Raw genomic sequence first — 20,256 nt, 5'->3', positions numbered from 1 at the left:
CGATCAATGTCATCCTTCCATAATGATTCTTTCTTTTCTGGCTACATATCGAAAGAACTCCCTAGGATTCTTTTTGGCTTCATTAGCTAACTGCTGTTCATATCTCTCTTTAGCTACTCTCACCAACCAAGTCACCCTCCTTGCCTGTCTTTGTAGACCTCATGAAATTGGTTACTTCTACTTCTCTTTTGCTGCCTCCACAATGCCCTTTTTCTCTGTATTGCATGCTTAATCTCTTTATTCATCCATCTCATACCTACCTTATTTAACCTTTTCTCACCCTTGGAATACATTTAGACATTGCATCTACTAGATAGTTTTTGAAAATCCCCCAAGCTGCACTGATCTCTTTTCCAGCTAACTCCTCATTCCATGCTACACCCGCAAACTGTCTCCTGAGCTCTTCATAATCACCCCCCCCCCCCTTGTAGGTACACATATACCCTTTTCTCACAGGGGTCCTTGCATTGCTGGCAACCACCCAGGTAATCACCTCATGGTCACTTTCACCAATTGGTGGATGATTTGACACCTCATTTATAATTACATCCTCTGATGAGATGACCAAATCCAAGACCCTTAATCCTCATGTGCCCTCTGTTACTGTCTGAGGTAGTTATCCCTCAAAAACTCAAGAAACTCATTTTCTTTACTTCCAGTTGCTATCTCTTCATTCCAGTCTATATTGCCATAATTACAATCACCCATAATGATCAACATTTTCTTATTTGACTATACATTTCACTATCACCACCATCCACATTACCAGGTCTATAACAACATCCCGCCAAGTATTTGATTCTATTCACCTGTATCTCACACCATACTGCCTCAAAACCACTGGCCCTATTTCCCTCTTGCATCTCTACCTTGAATGGACATAACTCTTTCTCTATCATCAATAGCACTCCCCCTCCCTTTTTACCCCTTCTATCCTGACGAAACATATCATACCCTTCCATCTCTATTCCTGTCAGGCTGTCGTCCTCAGCTAACCATGTCTCACTTATTCCATCAATCTTTGGGTGAATAGACGCAATTAGTGCAACCATTTCATCCGCCTTGTTTGTTATACTTCTAGCATTTGTATACAAACACAACAGCTCATTTCTGGATCTACAGCTAGTTCCACTGATACCACTCACTTGATGTGATCTCTCCATGCTAAATTTATCATAGTCTGATCAAGTGAAAAATAAACTTTCAACTCTGGTGTCCACTGCCTTCTTTCCAAACATTGTACATTATATGATACTCAGTTGGCATCCATTCTACAGCATGGAAGCAAGCCCACATATAGCCAATTCCTAAAAAAAAAAAAAAAACGTAATGCATGTACCATCCAGTTATAGACCTGTTGCTCTCATCTCAGTATTGTCCAAAGTAATTAGAGAAGGTTATCAACTAACTTCTTTGATACATGAACAGGAATGCGCTAGCAATATGTGCAATGCACACAGGTGCCCGGATAGTAAAGGTGCCAAAGATTTCAGGTGAGGAGGAAATACTTTAAAAAAATATTATTCATTAATTATATCAAAATAAATTAATTTTTGTTTAAATTTTAATTATATTTTATAGATTTGTCTTAAACAAATTATTTATAATCACATATTTATTATTATTCCTTAAGATCATATTTTATTCTGATCCTAGTTCTAACAAGTAGTTTAGTAGTTAACAAAGATTTCGGGTGAGGAGGAAATACTTTAAAAAAATATTATTCATTAATTATATCAAAATAAATTAATTTTTGTTTAAATTTTAATTATATTTTATAGATTTGTCTTAAACAAATCATTTATAATCACATATTTATTATTATTCCTTAAGATCATATTTTATTCTGATCCTAGTTCTAACAAGTAGTTTAGCTTATATTCTTTATAAGCTAAACTACTTGCAAGAATATAGGCAACATCTTGCAATGTACCTGAATCATCATCATGAGAAAAATTTTAATCATTTGAACAATTACAAAAAATGGACAGATTTAATCACATCCTTAAAAAATAAAACTTGCATTGATCATTTACAACAAACAGTTTTAGATAATGAAAGGAAACATTGGTATGAAGTTATAAAAAGAATAATTTTTGTAGTACAGTTTTTAGGTAAACAAAATCTTGCTCTTCGTGGTAAAAGTAATAAGCTTCACGATCGAAACAATGGCAATTTTTTAAAATGCATTGAGATGTTAGAAAAGTTTGATACTTTTATATCAGAACACACACGACATGTAGCTAATGATCCTGACTTTAAATATATGCCCTCCTATTTAGGAGTTAAAATTCAAAACGAAATACTCACTTTATTGGCATCAAATATTAAAAATAACGTTTTTATAAAGTGTTTTTTTATTGGGGGGAGGGGTATAGGGGCACTAACTAAAGTTTTGCACACAAGCGCCGGACACTACTGGCATGCCCCTGTACTTGAAGAACTGTCAGCTAATCAACAACCACCAAAATGAATGTCACCAATTAATATTCACCTCAAATCTACAGGCATATGTCAACCACAGCTGGGCACATGCCATGAAAAGGTTTGAAGAAATGTGCTATTGCACTTGAAATTTCAAAGGCATTTGATAGGGTTTGGCATTGAAGGCTTTTCAGCAAATGATATCCAATGATCTGCTTCTTTGTAATTGGATTACAATTACAAATTCATTCATTTCTGTTCATTGCCAGTTTTCCCTCTGGTTGTTCCCTACTTGTTCTGACGTTCCTGAGGGTGCTATTATTTCACCAATCCTTTTCCTTATATCAGTGATCTTCTCTAACTGACCATAACTCCTATTCACAGCTTTGTTGATCATAGTGCTCTCCACTCGTCCTACTCATGTGCTAAACCTTGCAATGCTCAAACATCCCAAGCTTGAAGATCATCTGTTATATAAGTACTCTAAACATACAGATCTTCCTACTATCCTGCAATGATACAATAATCTAATCTTCATTGTTTCCAAAACACAGTTTTTTTCTGTTTATTGTCCACTTACTCTTGGTCTTTCCTGCCATAATCACATCACTTCAGTATTATCTTCAACTTCCAGAAAACTTCCTCTAACTGACTGCTGGCATACTTTTCACTCAAGACATTACTTCTCATCTTCCGAGTTGCTAATTCTGTACAAATTTTGAATCTGCCCAACCTTGGATTCTGCTCTTGCATTTGGGATGGTGCACTTAAGACTTCTCAAAAAATTCTTAATGCAGTCCAGAAAACAGCATTTAACTTGATTGATTCCCCTCACTCACAGACTCTTGTCAGCTAGTGTATTGTAGATTATCAATTTCTGCATTGTCTCTTCTGCAGATATTTCCATAGTTCAGCAGAATTAGTGTCCATTATGCTCCCACTTGTGCTAAACCTATAGGAATACAAGCAGGACATGCTTAACAACACTGTTTTACAGCTGAACTGCAGTCTCACCGAACCTGTTACTCCCGGTCGTTTTTCATTCCATCTGTGTCAGTTCTGTGGAATAACCTTCTCCATGAAGCATTTCCCAAGGACTACAACCTCCAGTTCTTCAAGAAGAATATCTTGTATTACTTTCCTCTTGACCCCAACACACAGACTGTTTTTTGCTGTAGGTCTTGTGGCCTATCATGTGTAGGAATGATATTTAAAAAAAAAAAATTATATATTTGATGAGAAGGATTTACTTGGTTATATGACATAATTAAATAAATCTCATTATTAGAAGCTAAGAGATACCAAAATAGAAAAAAATACTGTTTATTATTTGAGCACACACACACAAAAAAAAAATATATATATATATATATATATATATATATATATATATATACATACAGACACACACACACGTTACAAGGGAGGAGTAACAGCTGTAAATTAATTTGCAATTGTATTGCTTTTTAAGGCATCATGGATGCCAGGTGAAAGGGTAGATGAGATGATTGTGACGGTGGGAACAAATGACTTGAGTAGTGGTGTAAGTAGGGCAGCGAGAGATATGAGATTCTTGCTTGAGGCTGTACGAAAGAAGACACAGAGAGGAAAGATAGTATGTGTGCCTAGGTATGATAATGTCAAGCTGAGCAGAAGAGCGATGATGTTGAATGGCATAATAGTGAGAATGTGTCAGAAGAGAGGATTCGAATATGTGGATGCTTGGAGTGTGTTTGAGAGCAGAGAGGAATTGTATGCGAGAAACCGCCTGTATTTGAATGAGGAAGGACGTAGGCATTTGGAGAGATTGCTGTTCTGAACGAGTCAGTGTGTCCCAGTGTGGATGGTAGTAGGGATGGCCTCTTGTGGGAATGGGTACTTGGAGAAGGGGAACGACAGGTAACGCTGAGCCCAGTGGAATCTAGAGGGGATAATGCTGGGTATAGAAACAATGGCATTTTTATGCTTTATACAAATGCCAGGAGTATTTGGAACAAGGGAGAGGAATTGGTGGCAATGATAGCATCAGCCTGGCTAAAGATTATTGGGATCACAGAGACGTGGTTGACAGAAGAGGATATAAACCCCACTACACCCCAGATAGGAAGGGAGAGGAATTGGTGGCAATGATAGCATCAGCCTGGCTAAAGATTATTGGGATCACAGAGACGTGGTTGACAGAAGAGGATATAAACCCCACTACACCCCAGATAGGAAGGGAGAGGAATTGGTGGCAATGATAGCATCAGCCTGGCTAAAGATTATTGGGATCACAGAGACGTGGTTGACAGAAGAGGATATAATAACAGGAATAGACGTTTTTCGGCAGGATAGGAAGGGAAAGCGTGGTGGTGGTGGAGTACTGCTTATGATAAGTGATGACCTATGTCCTCTAAGAGTGGAGGCTTTGGAAGGCTGTGACACTAATGATTTTGAAAGCATATGGTGTGAGGTGGAGGTGCGCAAGACAGGATATTTTTTAGTGGGGTGTTGCTACACCCCACTAAAAAACCTCACTACACCCCAGATAAAAAGAAATATCTGGTGTTCCAGGATGTCAGACAGTGATGTAAAACTTGTTGTTCAGAATATTTGCAGTACCTTATCTAGTGTTACAGTTCCAACAAGATGCTTTATCTTCTCAAATGCACAGTCCACTCAATATAAAAGATTGATAATGCTATTACTAGTCTCCATATTTAGGGCACCTCTGAAAAAAAATAGCAAAAATTTTAAAGAAATACAATCTCTATACAGCTTCCACATTCTTCAACTTTGCTATATTTATCTCTCATCCTAATGGACAGCTCTTTTCCCTTGCAGTTCCACGTATGCACAAAGTTCCCTGTACTGCAAGTTATTCTGTTATAGACTGGAAGATGTGTCAATATCCATCTGGAAGAACACAAAATATAATTTTATTTCCACAGCTGTGGACAATTACATTTTGTAGACCATGCCATGGACACTGTTCACAGATCAAATGGAAATAAACTACTGTACTATTCTTCACCATATCAAGTATAATGACTTATTTTGGAATTTGCAGCAACTTTTAAAAATCAAGCTAATAAACATTGATGTATGAAATTCACTGAAATATGGAAAACTAATTTCAATGACTAGGCTCTAAGTGTAATTATTTGCATTTCCTTTGTGTTGTCTGTCAATATTAATGTGTTGTTAGTTAGTTAACATCAAAGTGGGGGAAGATATACAGTTAAGTATATATCATTACTAATCTCATATCAGCAATTTGCCTCCATAGTAGTTTGTTACTTGTCAGCATCATACAGTATTGTCATCTGCCTAGATCTTGGTCTTTCTGTAGATATTTTTTTCCTGCCATGTTGGTATCATGTACTTCTTTTTCTGTCTTTCCTTTCCTATTCTGTTCAAATGACCATACAATCATAACAACAATAGTGGCACTAGTGAGCCAAGCGCAGTGGACATGTATAAGAAGAGCTCCTGATTGAGATAAGTTATTCTAGGAATAATTAAGTATATATGCGTAATTGTTTGAGTAAGCAGCTGTAAACGTTGTGTGCTACCGGTATTATTAGTGTGGGGGATTTTTCTTGCCTAAACTTAATTACGAAATCGTTATTATTAGACCTAGTAACCTGCAGGGAGAAAAAAAATGGCGGCGGCGGCATTGTCATTCCATGATTTTAATTTAGATTTCAGTCGTTTTGTTAAGTGTGAGGTCTGTTATATATATTCCTTCGATTACATAAATGATTTGTGGATGTTTAGCGCAGATGGAAGAAGGGGTGTGTGCGAAGTGTGACCTGAATGAGGAACTGATGAACAAATATGAAATTGATGACAGAAAGTGTTAGTAACGATTGTGTCGCGAGTGCATGTTTGAAAGAGTAAGATGTGAAAAAATGTTAAAAAATCAGGAAAAAAAACAAAAGAGCGATTTGAAAACCGTAATGGATGTTAAAAGGGGTGAGAGTGGTGGAAAGAAATGAAATTGAGAGAACGAATGAAACTAGAAATGGAGTGACGCAAGTGAAATCACAAGTGAAAAAAATCTAACGAATAAATGATAGCGAAAAAAGAATGAATGATGGCGAAAGTTGGACTGAAAGTACTGAAACAAAGAAAGATGAATGAGCGTAAAAGTGAGAAGAATGATAGCGAAAGTTGGACGCATGTTAGTCCGAAAGTACAGAAACAAAGAAAGATAAATGAGAGTGAAAGTGAAAAAAATGATAGTGAAAGTTGGACGTATGTTGGACCAAAAGTACAGAAACAAAGAAGGATGAATGAGAGGGAAAGTGAGAAGAGGGGGTCGAGAGTTAGAAAGATTTAATGATAGAGAGAATGTGTCGCGAGATTCGGAAAGTGAATTGGATTGGATGAGGCAAGAAATGAAATGGATGCAGAATGAAATTAAGAGAATTCAGGTCAAAACTATTAAAATAAATCATGATGGCATGAAAGAGTTAACGAAAGATGAGTGAGTGGCGCTGTATGGCGACTCCATTATTAAAGGTGTGCTAGAGGATAAAATGCACAAGATATGTTTTCCAGGCGGTAAAATGACTAGAGTGATTGAGGCATTGGATATGAGGTGAGAGCGAGCAAAAGAGTTAATAGTATTAATTGGTACAAATGATTTGAGAGAGAACAAAGAGCATGTCAGAATGAATATCAGGAGGCTGCTTGGAAAGATAAAAGAGAATAGTGTGACAGGAAGGGTAGTCAGTGTGTTTCCTAGGTATGACTGTGGTGAAATGAGGCGGAGAGCAAGGACTATGAATGATATTCTGGCTGAAATGAAATGTGTGAGGAGATGGGAGTACAGTTTGTTAATGTGTGGAATGAGTTTGAGGGAAGAAGTGAGCTGTATGGGAGTGATGGACTGCATTTGAGTGGTTATGGTGTGAGTCGCTTGGAGAGACTGCTGCTGGAAGGTAGAGAAGTGAATAGAGAGAATGAATCAGATCGAGAGGGGAGTGACGTGGAAGAGCAGGAGAGTAAGGGAAGGGCCACTACCCAGACTAGTTTCGACCTTTATTGAGGTCTCTTCAGTGGGAGCCAGGCCCAAGTGGATATAACAAGGCAGAAGCATTAGCGAGGTCATCTCCTCCTATAGGAGCTGCCACACGGTGTGCCACCTTTTTATTAAATTACTCTGGATTTAGAGAAAGATGTTGAAAGTTTATTTTTCACTTGGTCATACTAAGATAAATTTAGTTTAATCCTTTATCTGAGATAGTAGTGACACCTACCGAGATAGCAGTGTTGGAAGCTTGCTCCACCTTTGCAAGGAGTCGCCCGGTGTTGTACCACTTTACCCCCAGTCCTGAAGATACTTTCAGGTGCAAACTTTGTTTGCACACACTTGGATAAAGGATTAAACTAAATTTATCATAGTCTGACTAAGTGAAAAATAAACTTTCAACATCTTTCTCTAAATCCAGAGTAATTTAATAAAAAGGTTGCACACCGTTTGGCAGCTCCTATAGGAGGAGATGACCTCGCTAATGCTTCTGCCTTGGTATCTCCACTTCGGCCTGGCTCCCACTGAAGAGACCTCAATAAAGGTCGAAACTAGTCTGGGTAGTGGCCATTCCCTTAATGCATAATATTATACAAATCCGCAAGGAGATGTGTTTGGCATTGTGGGAGATACTGAGATAGTAGTGTTGGTAACTTGCTCCACCTTTGCAAGGAGTCACCTGGTGTTGTACCACTTTACCCCAGTCCTGAAGATACTTTCAGGCGCAAACTTTGTTTGCACACACTTGGATAAAAGATTAAACTAAATTCATCATGGACACCAGAGTGTGAGAAACAAACAGCTATACCTACTGAGTATCATATAATGTACACTGTTTGGAAAGAAGTCAGTGGATACCAGAGCTTGAGAAACAAACAGCCATGTGCTGATCTTAACAAGATGCAGAACCTCTTTTCATTGCAATGACTGTATACTTTCTACAAGTGTACAATAACAATTAATGGGAATTTTGGACCATTCTTCAAGTAGGTATGTAATGAGGTCCTGGATTGTTGTAAGGCAGATATCCCTTGACCTCACCCAATAATCCAGTTCATTCCACAGATGTTCAATAAGGTCGAGATCAGGGCTCTGATCTATGGAAGCCAGTCAAGGTAACGTTCATATCCACAAACCATTCAGTTACAGCAGCAGCCTTATGATACAGTACATGCTGAAAGAGAAAATGGCCAGTTCTGTAGAAATGCCACAAAGTAGGAAGCATTGCATTGTCCAGACTGTCGAGATACTTCTAAAATTTCAGTGTTCATTGCACCACAAACAGAGGTGCAAGGACACACCTAAACCCACCCATCTGCTCAGTAGAGGGTGTAGTGAGATCACTGCTCTATAACACAGCTTCTTTCCAAGCTTCCAGATCCCACTGTACATGTGCTTTACAGCACTGAAGACTACACTGCATATTGGTTCAGGTAATGTGGGGCTTGCATATTGCAGTCCTACCATGGAAACCCATGTTGTGAGCCTCAGTTCTGAGTGTTTAGTGAAGATTCATGTTCCAGTCAATGCCCTGAACTCCACATTCAATGTGTCAACCCACAAATGCCGGTTTTAGATATTATTCTTCATAGCACCCTATGGTCAAATCAGGTGATTGTGGTGGGTCATTCACTGTGAATAGCACTTATAGTTAATTCTGTGCTTCCATCTCAGTATGGTATTACTGATTGTTGACCTGGGATGGCCCAATTTGTTGTCAACAATTTGCCAAACAGATAGGCCTGCGACATGGCATCCTATCATAATGCTTCCTTCAGTTCCTTTCTTGTAGCCATTTCACCCAGACACAGTTGCACTGACTTGGGGCATCATATTTTTCCAATTTATACTGACTACAAACATGTGACTCATTACATGATACGATGCACCTTGTCTATGGGGTGTCTGTTGACTTCTTTCCAAGCAGTGTATACATGATAAAGTACATGTGTTAGTTCGATCACACCTCTTAAGCATAATCTGGACCAAAAGCCTTTATGGTATCTAGGTTGTTCTTGATTCTTCTGATGTCTTCTGATAAGAAGAATTATCCAGAAGTTCATCCTTATCTTTGGTGATATTGCAATACCATCATAAGGATGAGAAAGCAGTGGAAAATGGACAAACATTACACCCAACTGCTTTGACAAAGGACAAGATAACAACTCCCATTAGCACAGGTAGTGAGTTTTCTAAGTGAGACCTATCAAAATCTTTAAAAAAAAAAAAAAAATGATGCATTTGCAAGCATTTTGATCTTCAGTGTAGGCTGTGAGTGAAGCTGGGGTTCTTGATTCAAGCCACTTCAAATAAGCAGTTTTCTCCTCTTGGCTCGCACTGGCATACTTTTTTGGTAATCATAGCTTGGATATAGGGTGAAAATTTTTAACGATGTGAAGAATGAAAACTTCCATTCCCACATTTCTATCACTAAATCACAACAAGAATCTGGATCTGAAGAATGAAAACGGTAGTCAGGCCATGGAAAGGAGGAATAAAAAGACACGGATATCTTCCCACTTGGCAGTGCTGTAATGCGAGACTGTGAATGGCTGAGAGAAGGATGATCCACAAGAGATGAAACTTGGATGAGATTGTGATCTGAATTACCACAAGAAACCTCAACAGATTATCTGGAAGCAGAACTTGTTCAGAAAAGATCTAGGGTGTTGGGTGTGTGGAGAGGATTGTTAGGGGAACCCTGATTAGGAGATGTTTTACACTGCTGAGATTGTGATCTGAATTACCACAAGAAACCTCAACAGATTATCTGGAAGCAGGACTTGTTCAGAAAAGATCTAGGGTGTTGGGTGTGTAGAGAGGATTGTTAGGGGAACCCTGATTAGGAGATATTTTACACTGCTACTTATAGCAAATATCTCTGCTTCTCTTCTAGCTTGGTCAGTAGAATATGAAAAAGAGAGCCAGTTAGAATTAGTGCTGAGGAATGAACCACCACTTCCAATGAGCTACAAAGTAAACACAACTAAGTTGTTTCTAAATGTTTGAATGCCCTTGTCTTCAATATGAGCAGTATTTACATTCAAAAATGATAGTCACAAATACTGGATATATAGTGTCTCAAAAAAAAGGTAAGTGTCTGTGTGTACACACATGCAGCTCCAAAAAATAACTTAAAGTTACTCGTAACAAAAAAAAAAAAATTACTTGCAAGGCATCAGTGTACTTTAACTCATGTTTTAAAAACTAAATGTTATGATGACAAACTACAGGAATACATTATTTAATATATATATATATATATATATATATGATCAATAAATCATTCTAGGGTTAGGGATTCATTGATGACCTCAACTTCACTTTTACTAGATTCATTTGACTGGCAATGCACTTGCTGGTATAATGACAATTTCAAACAGTTTAGAGAGAAATAGATATCAAAAAGGTCTTGTATGTTTAAATGCTTCCCCACAACTTTGAACTCGTTACTACCCTTCACCAAATTTGTCAAAACTGTTTTCATTATCATCAAAACATTTGCCAAAATATTTACCCAAGGGAAAGGAAACCCAAAATTTTCCTCTTTCTCCACATTTTCCAGATCTTCAGGTCCAGTAAATTTGAGATAGCTTTAACAATTTTGGATTCAATTTAATTAAATATTTTTATCAAATACATTGTTCCTTCATGTATTAGATTTTTTTTGTTCAACATTTGAACAGTTCTCCACATGCATTGTATGTGTTCATTTTCTTTAACAAGCCTTTGGATGTTGCAGCATCATCCCCTTTTCCACTGCCTATTTCCTCCTAAATTTATTAGACACCCATCTTATTGAATGCAGATGTATAACTGAACATCAGGCTTGTTTGCAACATTGCTGCTACTTTTACCAATATTTCATTTTTTTAACTACATTGATGGAACGGTACACCAAGAGATTAATGAAGCTAGGGACTTAGGGGTGTTGGTGGATAGAAATATGAAGTTAAGGGGACACATTGCTAAGGTGTCCAAGATTGCACATAGGATTACTTGGTTATTGCAGAACATACTAACATCCAGAGATAAAGAGGTAATTATTTCCCTTTATAAAGCATTTGATACTTCCACATTTGAATTACTGTACTCAGGTCTGGTCACCTGGATTCCTTGGAGATGAGGAGGCTGTGGAGAGGGTTCAGAGAAGAGTGACCAAGTTGGTGAGTGATGTAAAAAATGCTCCCTACATTGATAGATTGAGAGCTTGTGGATTGCAGAGATTGGTTGATAGGCGAAGAAGAGGGAATATGATAGAAACATTTAAATTACTGAAAGGTTTTTATAGGATTGATGCAGGGGAAATGTTTCAAGTGTGTGATAGTGATGGAAGAACAAGAGGTCATCCCTGGAAATTAAAGAAGAGTGTGAGAACAAGGTTTTTTGCCTGGAGGTCGGTGAATGAGTGAAATTCATTGCCTGACTTAGTTTTGAGCTCTTTGTCTGTAAATGTATTCAAGGAGAGATATCATAGATATTGTTTTGATAATTTGGGTCTGCCGCGATGAGTCTACGGACTCCATGGATATACCCATAATAATAATAATAATAATAATTAGAATTATATGTATCTGATCAATTGTGGATTTGCCTTTCCTGAAACCCCCTTGGTAGTCCACAGTTATCTTTTTCATAAATGGGTTTAATCTGTTCTTCAAAATAGAGATAAATATTTTATATATTTTTCTGTTATGCTGTACATAACAGAAAAATACCTCTGTAATTTTCACAAACCGTTTTATAATTCTTCTTATGTATCAGACAGATCAGGCTCTTTCTCCACTGCTCTGGCATTTTCTCTTTCTTCAATATAGTTAAAATAAATTCAAATATTTTGTCTTCTACTTTCTTTCCTGCTGCTTTTAGCAACTCTGCAGGGATTTTGTCTATTCCTGGTGATTTCTTGTTCCTGAATGAATATATTATATCAATAGGCACTTGCCTTTGACGGTAGCTCTACAGAATCGCCTTTTCCAACTACCATTCAAGAAGATAATTTTGTGTTGCAGAGCTAACATTTTTTATTCAGCAATTCATGGAAATATTTTCGCCATGTTTTTTACTTTGTTTGTTAACATGTTTCCTTGTCCATCTCTGCATATATCTAATCCCAGCTTTTGTCCTCTTTTAATTTGCTTAAATGAATTATAACCTTGTCTAAGATTGCCTTTGATCTATTGTGTACATCACTTCATTAAGGGCATGTCTTTTTTTTCCTTAATAGATTTTATCTGCTTCTTATCTCAGCTGTTTATATTTTTGTCTTGAGTCCTAGCTGTTCTTGAAGTAAATTCTTTATATGCTTTATTACATTTATTTTTATTAGCACATTCTTCATTTAATAAGTTGATTCCTTGTTAATTATAGAAGGTTGCTATCTCCTGGTTGGAAATAAAGCTTCTTCAAAAAATTCGTTGGCAACCGCTCCTGATCAAATAATGTGATAGTGAGTGAGATGTTTTAAAATAATAATAATAAAAATGTGTAAATTACACAAATAAAATAATATATTTTTTATGTATTTAAAACCAGGCGGAAAATTCCTTCCAGTGTGACGATTGGATTTCGAGATTTCGATTTTTTAAAAATTTTTGAAACGTTCTGTCTCAAAAAATCATTTCAGACAGAACTTTTCTGCACACACACATAATAGCAATTAATTGTAACATATGGCGGACTACCAGTGGGTATTTAAACAGACCACCAGGCAACCCTGATAAGAGCACGCTAAAAACCAGTACCGAGCTGCGCCGATAAATGTACATATGTCTCTGAAACAACAAGAATTAACCACGTAGAAGTTCAATGAATGCTATCGAATACTACACCGCTAGAGAGAAAGAAATTGTGGGATTGCATATATGTTTAGCGAATGAAGACGGTTGCGGCTTTGGCATGAAAGCAATGTCATCGGATGAAAGTAAATATTGATTATCTTTGAATAAACAGCATATACTTGTTATAGTAGAGCATATCGAAAAAAAACATCATTTAACTCACTTTCCAGGACGCAGATCAGACATACTGAATTCGCATTTTCTTGAGAATGCTGTTATTACTTTATTCATTTATTTCTCTTATCATCCCATCGTTTAAGTCTATTTCCGTTACTAGCAGCAGCAAGAAACGACTCATCTAGCTCACTAATATCTCCACTTCGTTCAAGAGATTTCTTAACAGCCAAAATCACTATTGAAGGAAATAATGGTCAACAATATTATTTCCTCAAATATAGTAAAGAATGAAGAAAAAAAAGTGGGCTAGTTTGTGTACATATAACATATAAATAAAATATATATAACACTTGTGAAAAACACTTACGTTGACTACTCTATTAGGGGAATAACAGGTGATGGCAGATTTATTTATTGCATTTTTTTTTTTTTAAAAAACTTATAGATGAAAAGCCTGAAAGTAAATCAATTTTTTTACTTCTACTTGGTAGTTAGACATTGTCAATTTTCCATCTCATTCATATAACATTCCTATAATAATAAATTTGTGATTACTGCGTAAACACACACTCAGGAACAAGCCAAGGGTATTTGTTACCCTTGTGCAAACTTTTATCGGCCACCCCTTAATATTATATTAGTTAAATTTTACGACGTAGGATATACCAAGAAATGAATATTATTACTATTAATGATTATACTGCATTGTATAATCCAAATTAGATATTAGCTACATAAAACAAATATTTCATATTTGTTTCTTGCAGCCCTATCAATGTTGTTGCCCAGGTGGGATGCACTCTTTGCACCCTCGGGTTGGTGAGGCCCTGCACACACTTTCTGACCGGAAAAATTATTATTATGATCATCAATCAGACCTGCATGGACTCAAGAGACTCATCGCAGGGGGAGGGGGATTTCTCACATCCACATATCGTGACAAGCACATTCACTGTATAAGCACTCAACAGGCAATGCATTCCAATCACCCACCGCTCTATACTCAAAAAATCTACTTCTTAAACCTGTGCTCTCCCTTCCGTATACAGCTTCCAGAGATGACATCTTGTTCTCCTTCTGTCTCCAGCCATTCTATGAAAAATCTCTTTCACAGTAATCAGGTGATTATCGCTGACGAATATATATGTCTCGATCATGTCTTCTCTCCTCCTCTATCCGTTAGGCTCTGCAATTTGTTCTATCAATCTTTCCTCATACCCCATCCAGAAACCAGAAACCGACTTAGTCAACCGTCTCCGAACCCTCTTCGATACCTCTTCATCCTTCATCCTAGAACCCTATCCACCATCCACCCAAAGATCTTTCATCTCTTCCAGGATATCTCCCACCAATCTTATAGTCAGCATCCCATCTTTGTCTCCCAAATTTTAAAACCTATAACTGGTAACCCTACTCACTTACCCGTTCACCCAGTCCATTCAATTCCTCTTTCAAGCTACGACATCCATTCTACTCTACATAGATCTACCCAACTTTGCATTATCTGCAAACAACTGTATATCAATATTCGAGCCTTTTCAATGTCATTCACATACAAATTAAACAACAATGGCTCCAAACCACACACCTGGGGAAAGTGAAAAGGAGGTTCAATAACTTAATATATGTATTAGGGCTGTTGACCACAAATTAGATGGACCTGTGATTCCACATCTTACTGGATAAAGGAAGACTACGCCATCATGTATCGAGTAGATCATATAAATACAGAGACCAATTGCCATGCACTCTTTCCTGCTTAAGGAGATGGGTTCTTATTCCCTGCAAACACTTTTCATCCTGAAAACTGGAGTAAATGTGGCCATTTAAGCAATGTGATGTAAGCATCACATATCGGCTATAATGCGTGCTTCATGAATTTAAGGAAAGATGCGATAGGCATATGTCTATCACTAATTATAACAGCCACCAATGAAGAGTCTGACAAACAAGTGCTGCCCTCTCTTGGTACCTAACCCTAACAAGATACTGTCTTGTTAGGGTTAGTGTCCACTGTCTGAAATAATGTAAGTACTATGGTCGATTTTCTTGAGTTTCCGGGAGGAAAAACCAGCTTGCCTGTGCCAGAGATCGACTAACTCGGGAACCGATCGAAGAAAGGCTTACAAAAAGTTCCTCCAGTCGGTGACTATACTTGAACTCAAGTCAAACTTCGAGCGACAAAGCGCAGAGGACGCAAGCGCCACTTCTACTGAGCTACACAGGTCTTCAAAACGACGTATGGGGAAATAAATTAAAACAGTATGTTTATTTTTGAAGTAAAACTTTAATTTCAACATTATAAAATGTTATATTTCTTGCTTTTCTGTTAGCAAAATCATCGATGACATTGGCGGAATCTATTTCATACTAATATAGGTAATTCTTAATCAATTTTATTTAGGAAAACTTCTCTTATAAAACTAGCAACACTTACAGCAATTGTGAGGAAAATTCGCAGTTGTATTACAATATTTGGAACTGAATTTCTCGAGACTGTATTTTAGAATTAACTGCAAAAGTTCAAAAAGGTTCGAAGTGCCACCCAGGGCGGAACTCCCCCTCCGCTCCCTCTAGCTACACCACACACACACACACACACACACACACACACACACACACACACACACACACACACACACGGATTTACAGTCATAAAATACATACTTACTCCATTAAGAGGGCTCAACTTGTCCTAAGGGACGGTTGAGGAAAGGGGAATCCCACACGAATAAGAAGATTGTTATATATATTGAAATTTGCTTTAATTAACTAGTTAGGTTGTCATCTCTTAAAATTTCTAGTAGCTCATTACGATTGATTTTATCAAAAGCCTTTTTTGTAATCGGGTCTCTAATAATATATAGGTCTCCAGATTGAATTCTCTTTTTTTTTTCTATCAGGAGCTTGAGAGTGAAAAAGGCATCAATGTAGAATTTGTCTTTAAGGTAACCGTTTTGTTCCTCTCCAAAAATATTGGTTAACTTAGTCTTTAAGAGAATTGAATATATTTTATATCCGGTGTTTAAAAGACTTATGCTTCAACAGTTTTGACACTCATTAATATTGCCTTTTCTGAAGATGGAGACAATCATAGCATTTTTCCAGTTTTCTGCTGATTGGCCACTTAGTATCATATTCGTGAATTCTAGTAGTTTGTATCTGAAGTTGTCTCCAGAACATTTGAAAAATTCCATATTTACCATCTTCTCCTGGGCTTCTATGTTTCTTTCATTGTTTAAGCATTGACTCCAAATCTTCGAGGGTAAAGGAGTCTTTTGAATGATATGCAGATAATGGTTCTGAGAGTGGATTTTCGTCAAATGTCCATAATTCTTTATAGTATTTAAGCCAGTTCTCCAAAGGTATAGCATTGATCTCAATCGATTCTCTAAGGTTATTAATCATTTGTCTTATAAATTTATGTCTTTAGGTTATAATATCTATTTAGGTTAGCCTAGTGACTATGCACTTTGCAACCATATGCCTGGAGAAGGAGTGTCCTAAGTTCGATTCCCGTCTACGACGTGAGGGGCTTAAGGATCTCCCACAGCCATAGCCAAGTTAGCCACTCTTGGACGTGGACGGGTTTTCTCCCCAGTTTATCTGGGGGTTTTTCATCCCGCAAGCAAGCAAACCGGCCCCGTGAACACACAGGCTAGTCATAGGATATACAATGGCACGAAGGCAATGGGAAACCATCTTGCTCATAATCATTTCCCTACTATGGTAGCATATAGCCGTATGGTTGAGGGAATAGAATAGAATAAATCCAGTTTGTGTTTGAGGTTTATCAACATTGTTTTCTAAATTGGTAGCCAAATTGGTCCATTGAACTCTGTCTTTTACGTTTCTTTTTTGCTACTGCTCTTTTGTGTTTATACTCAATTTCGTCCTCTATTTTGTTTGTGCTTAACTATTTTTATAGGCCTTCCTTATTTCATCTGATTTTCCTGATTTCTGGGTCCCAGTTAAAACTTTTTTTCTTTTCTATTGTATGTTCATTCCCAAGATTTCTCTGGCTGAATCTTTTAAAATATTGCAGAGTTGATTCCACTCTTCATTCATAGATTCATCTGAGGGTAGCTACTGTAATTTTTCATTTATTTTATTTTTCCTGATATAGTTTTCATTTATTGGAGTCAGATAATGAGCTGATTTTGAACCTAAGTTCTTGATTGTCTAATGGATGTTAGATTTTATCCATCTTGGGGAGAACCGTATTGATGTCACAGGTAAATAATGATCTGATCCAATTTCAAAATATCGGAAGAGTAACATCAAGAATGGATCTACCTATTTTATTATTTGCTATAGTATAGTCTATAATAGATTTTGATCCTCTTGCTGACCATGTGAATTTATGAATGTCTTTGTATTTGAACTTTGTATTCATTATTCTTAGATTATTGTAGGTAGAGAAATCGATTCATCTTTGGCCGTTTCTATTTTTTAATAATTCCCCAAACGTTCCGACATGATTTTAAATTTTCATATTACCTATGCCAGTGGTTCTTAACCTCTTAGTAGTCGCTGCCCCTAGTAGTAACATAATAATAATAATAAAAGTTAAACTTCCAGAAGTAAGGAAACAACAGAGAGAGAGAGAGAGAGAGAGAGATGGAACAATTTCGTAACAGAATTAGAAAAGGGTTTATTTAACCCACAACCCAAAACCTGTAAAGTAATAAAGTACATGAATAAAGAAAGAAAAGAAAAGATAAAAATACAAACAATAGATTTAGAAAAATGGGTGACCTATTTCCAAAATTTCTGGACAGATAAGAACAATGAAATAAAATTTTATAAAACAAAAAATGACCTAATAGTAAATATCACAATATTAGAACTGAAAAATACAATAAAGAAGATGAAAAATAGGAAAACACCAGGAGAAGACAATATAAATATAGAATTATACAAAAGTGCAGGTGAAAAATTTAATGAAAGACTTCTGAAATTTTTTAATATGGTTTGGGTGTCTGGTAAAATTCCTAACTCTTGGAAAAAAGCACTGGTTATCCTAATCTATAAGAAAGGAAATACAGAAGATTGCAATAACTATAGGGGGATTAGTCAGCTGAATACAGGATATCAAATATATGCAGGAATATCAAAAGAGAAGCTAAGCATTATTGTAGAGGACAAACTACTAGAAGAACAAAATGGTTTTCGAAAAGGCCAATCCTGCATAGATACAATTTTTACTCTAAAATTATTAATAGAAAAGAGAATTTCAAAAAGAAACACACGTGGCCTTTATTGATTATGAAAAAGCATTTGACAAAATTAGTAGGCAAAAATTGTTTAAAATATTAACCGATTTAAACATACCAAACCAACTTTTACAGTTCATTCAAGAAATATATATATACAGGAAATAAAATAGCAGTTAAATTAGAACACATCTCGGAATGGAAAGATATATCAAGAGGAGTACGACAAGGATGTACCCTCTCACCTCTGCTTTTCAATATATATATAAATGAAATATTAAAAATCTGGAAACAGCATAACACATTTGGTATACAAATGACCCCGCAAATGAAGATAGATACACTACTATTTGCAAATGATCAAATAGTATTAGCTACATCAGAAGATGATTTACAAAGATCATTAAAATCATTAAATGATGTCTCAAAACAATACCATATGACAATATCTAAAGAAAAAGAAATAATAAAAAAAAATCAGCTAATGCCTTTTTATTCCCGTATACGGGAGTAGGCGAGGCCATTTAGCCCTATCTAACTTTTGGAGACTGAGTGGGCAGTGTGTAGCTCAGTGGATGTGGCGTTTGCACACCATCGCGCTTAGCCGCACGAAGGAAGACTTCATTTCGAGTCTAGTCGGCGACTAGAGGAAATTTTTCTAAGCCTTTTTTCGACCGGTTCCCGAGTTAGTCGATCTCTGGCACGGGCAAGCAGGTTTTTCCTCCCGGAAACTCGGGTTTTTCGTCCTGTAAACTCAAGAAAATCGACCGCAGAACCCACATTATTTCAGACATTAAATATATTGTGTTAGGGTTAGGGACCACGAGATGGCGGCACATTTGAGCCGTCTCTCTTCACTGCGTACCGCTTAATTAGTGATAGCTTTGGGCCATCTGTCTCTGATTGGGTACCAGTGGAGATTGAACTGCCCACTCAGTCTCCAAAAGTTAGATAGGGCTAAATGGCCTCGCCTACTCCCGTATACGGGAATAAAAAGGCGTTAGCTGATTTTTAAGAAATAATAATGGCATTCAAAAGAGAAAACCCAATTAGAAGTAAAATGGACAACCAAAAATATTATATAACAAAATAAGTGGAAAAAGAAGAATCGGAAGACCAAGAAAGAAATGACATGAGACCGGAAGAGGCCATTTGGCCTAAAATCCATGTTAGGAAGAACAAGAAGTTAAACGTGTTCAAAATAGTGGTTTTACTTTCTGATTATAATGACAAAAAAAAAAAAAAAAAAATCAGAAAACAGAAATCAACTTTACTTAAATATTACTGTAAAAAGTTTACTATATTTATATTTAGGAAATTAAATGATGTCCTTTGCTTGCTCATTTTATAAGGGGGTAAATTTTAAGAAATAACAAATCAGTATTACAGCACTGATTGTTTCGTAAAGTAATTGCATTCATGTCGCACTTAACGTAAGTTCTGTGCATTCGTACTAGTATTGCTTAAAATTTCAAAGAATCACTTTTATAAGATGTTCACACGTCCAGTAGACAGATGTCACGACTATGAGTGTTGCCAGCAGCGAAAAGCCGACTTGTGGCGCCACCCACAAAAGAAACTAGTGCATTAAACAGCATAATTTAGATTACTAATACAAAACGATCCAGGTTTGAAACAAAGT

The 20,256-nt window shown here is 36.6% G+C and overlaps 1 protein-coding gene across 1 annotated transcript in view; it reads right to left on the bottom strand.

Moving 5' to 3' along the window:
- LOC150099150 (uncharacterized) overlaps positions 1–20,256 on the bottom strand; it is an 87,258-nt gene that overhangs the window by 10,197 nt on the left and 56,805 nt on the right. Inside the window, 1 exon segment of the mRNA XM_090404270.1 lies at positions 10,898–11,034. Within this exon segment, the coding sequence (XP_090260396.1) occupies positions 10,898–11,034 (137 nt within the window).

This window comes from Typopeltis vanoorti, chromosome 14 (assembly GCF_054136105.1).
Source record: "Typopeltis vanoorti isolate ZY-2024b chromosome 14, IOZ_Tvanoo_1.0, whole genome shotgun sequence".
In the NCBI taxonomy this organism is placed as follows: domain Eukaryota; kingdom Metazoa; phylum Arthropoda; class Arachnida; order Uropygi; family Thelyphonidae; genus Typopeltis; species Typopeltis vanoorti.
This window is presented reverse-complemented; position numbering and strand designations above follow the sequence as displayed.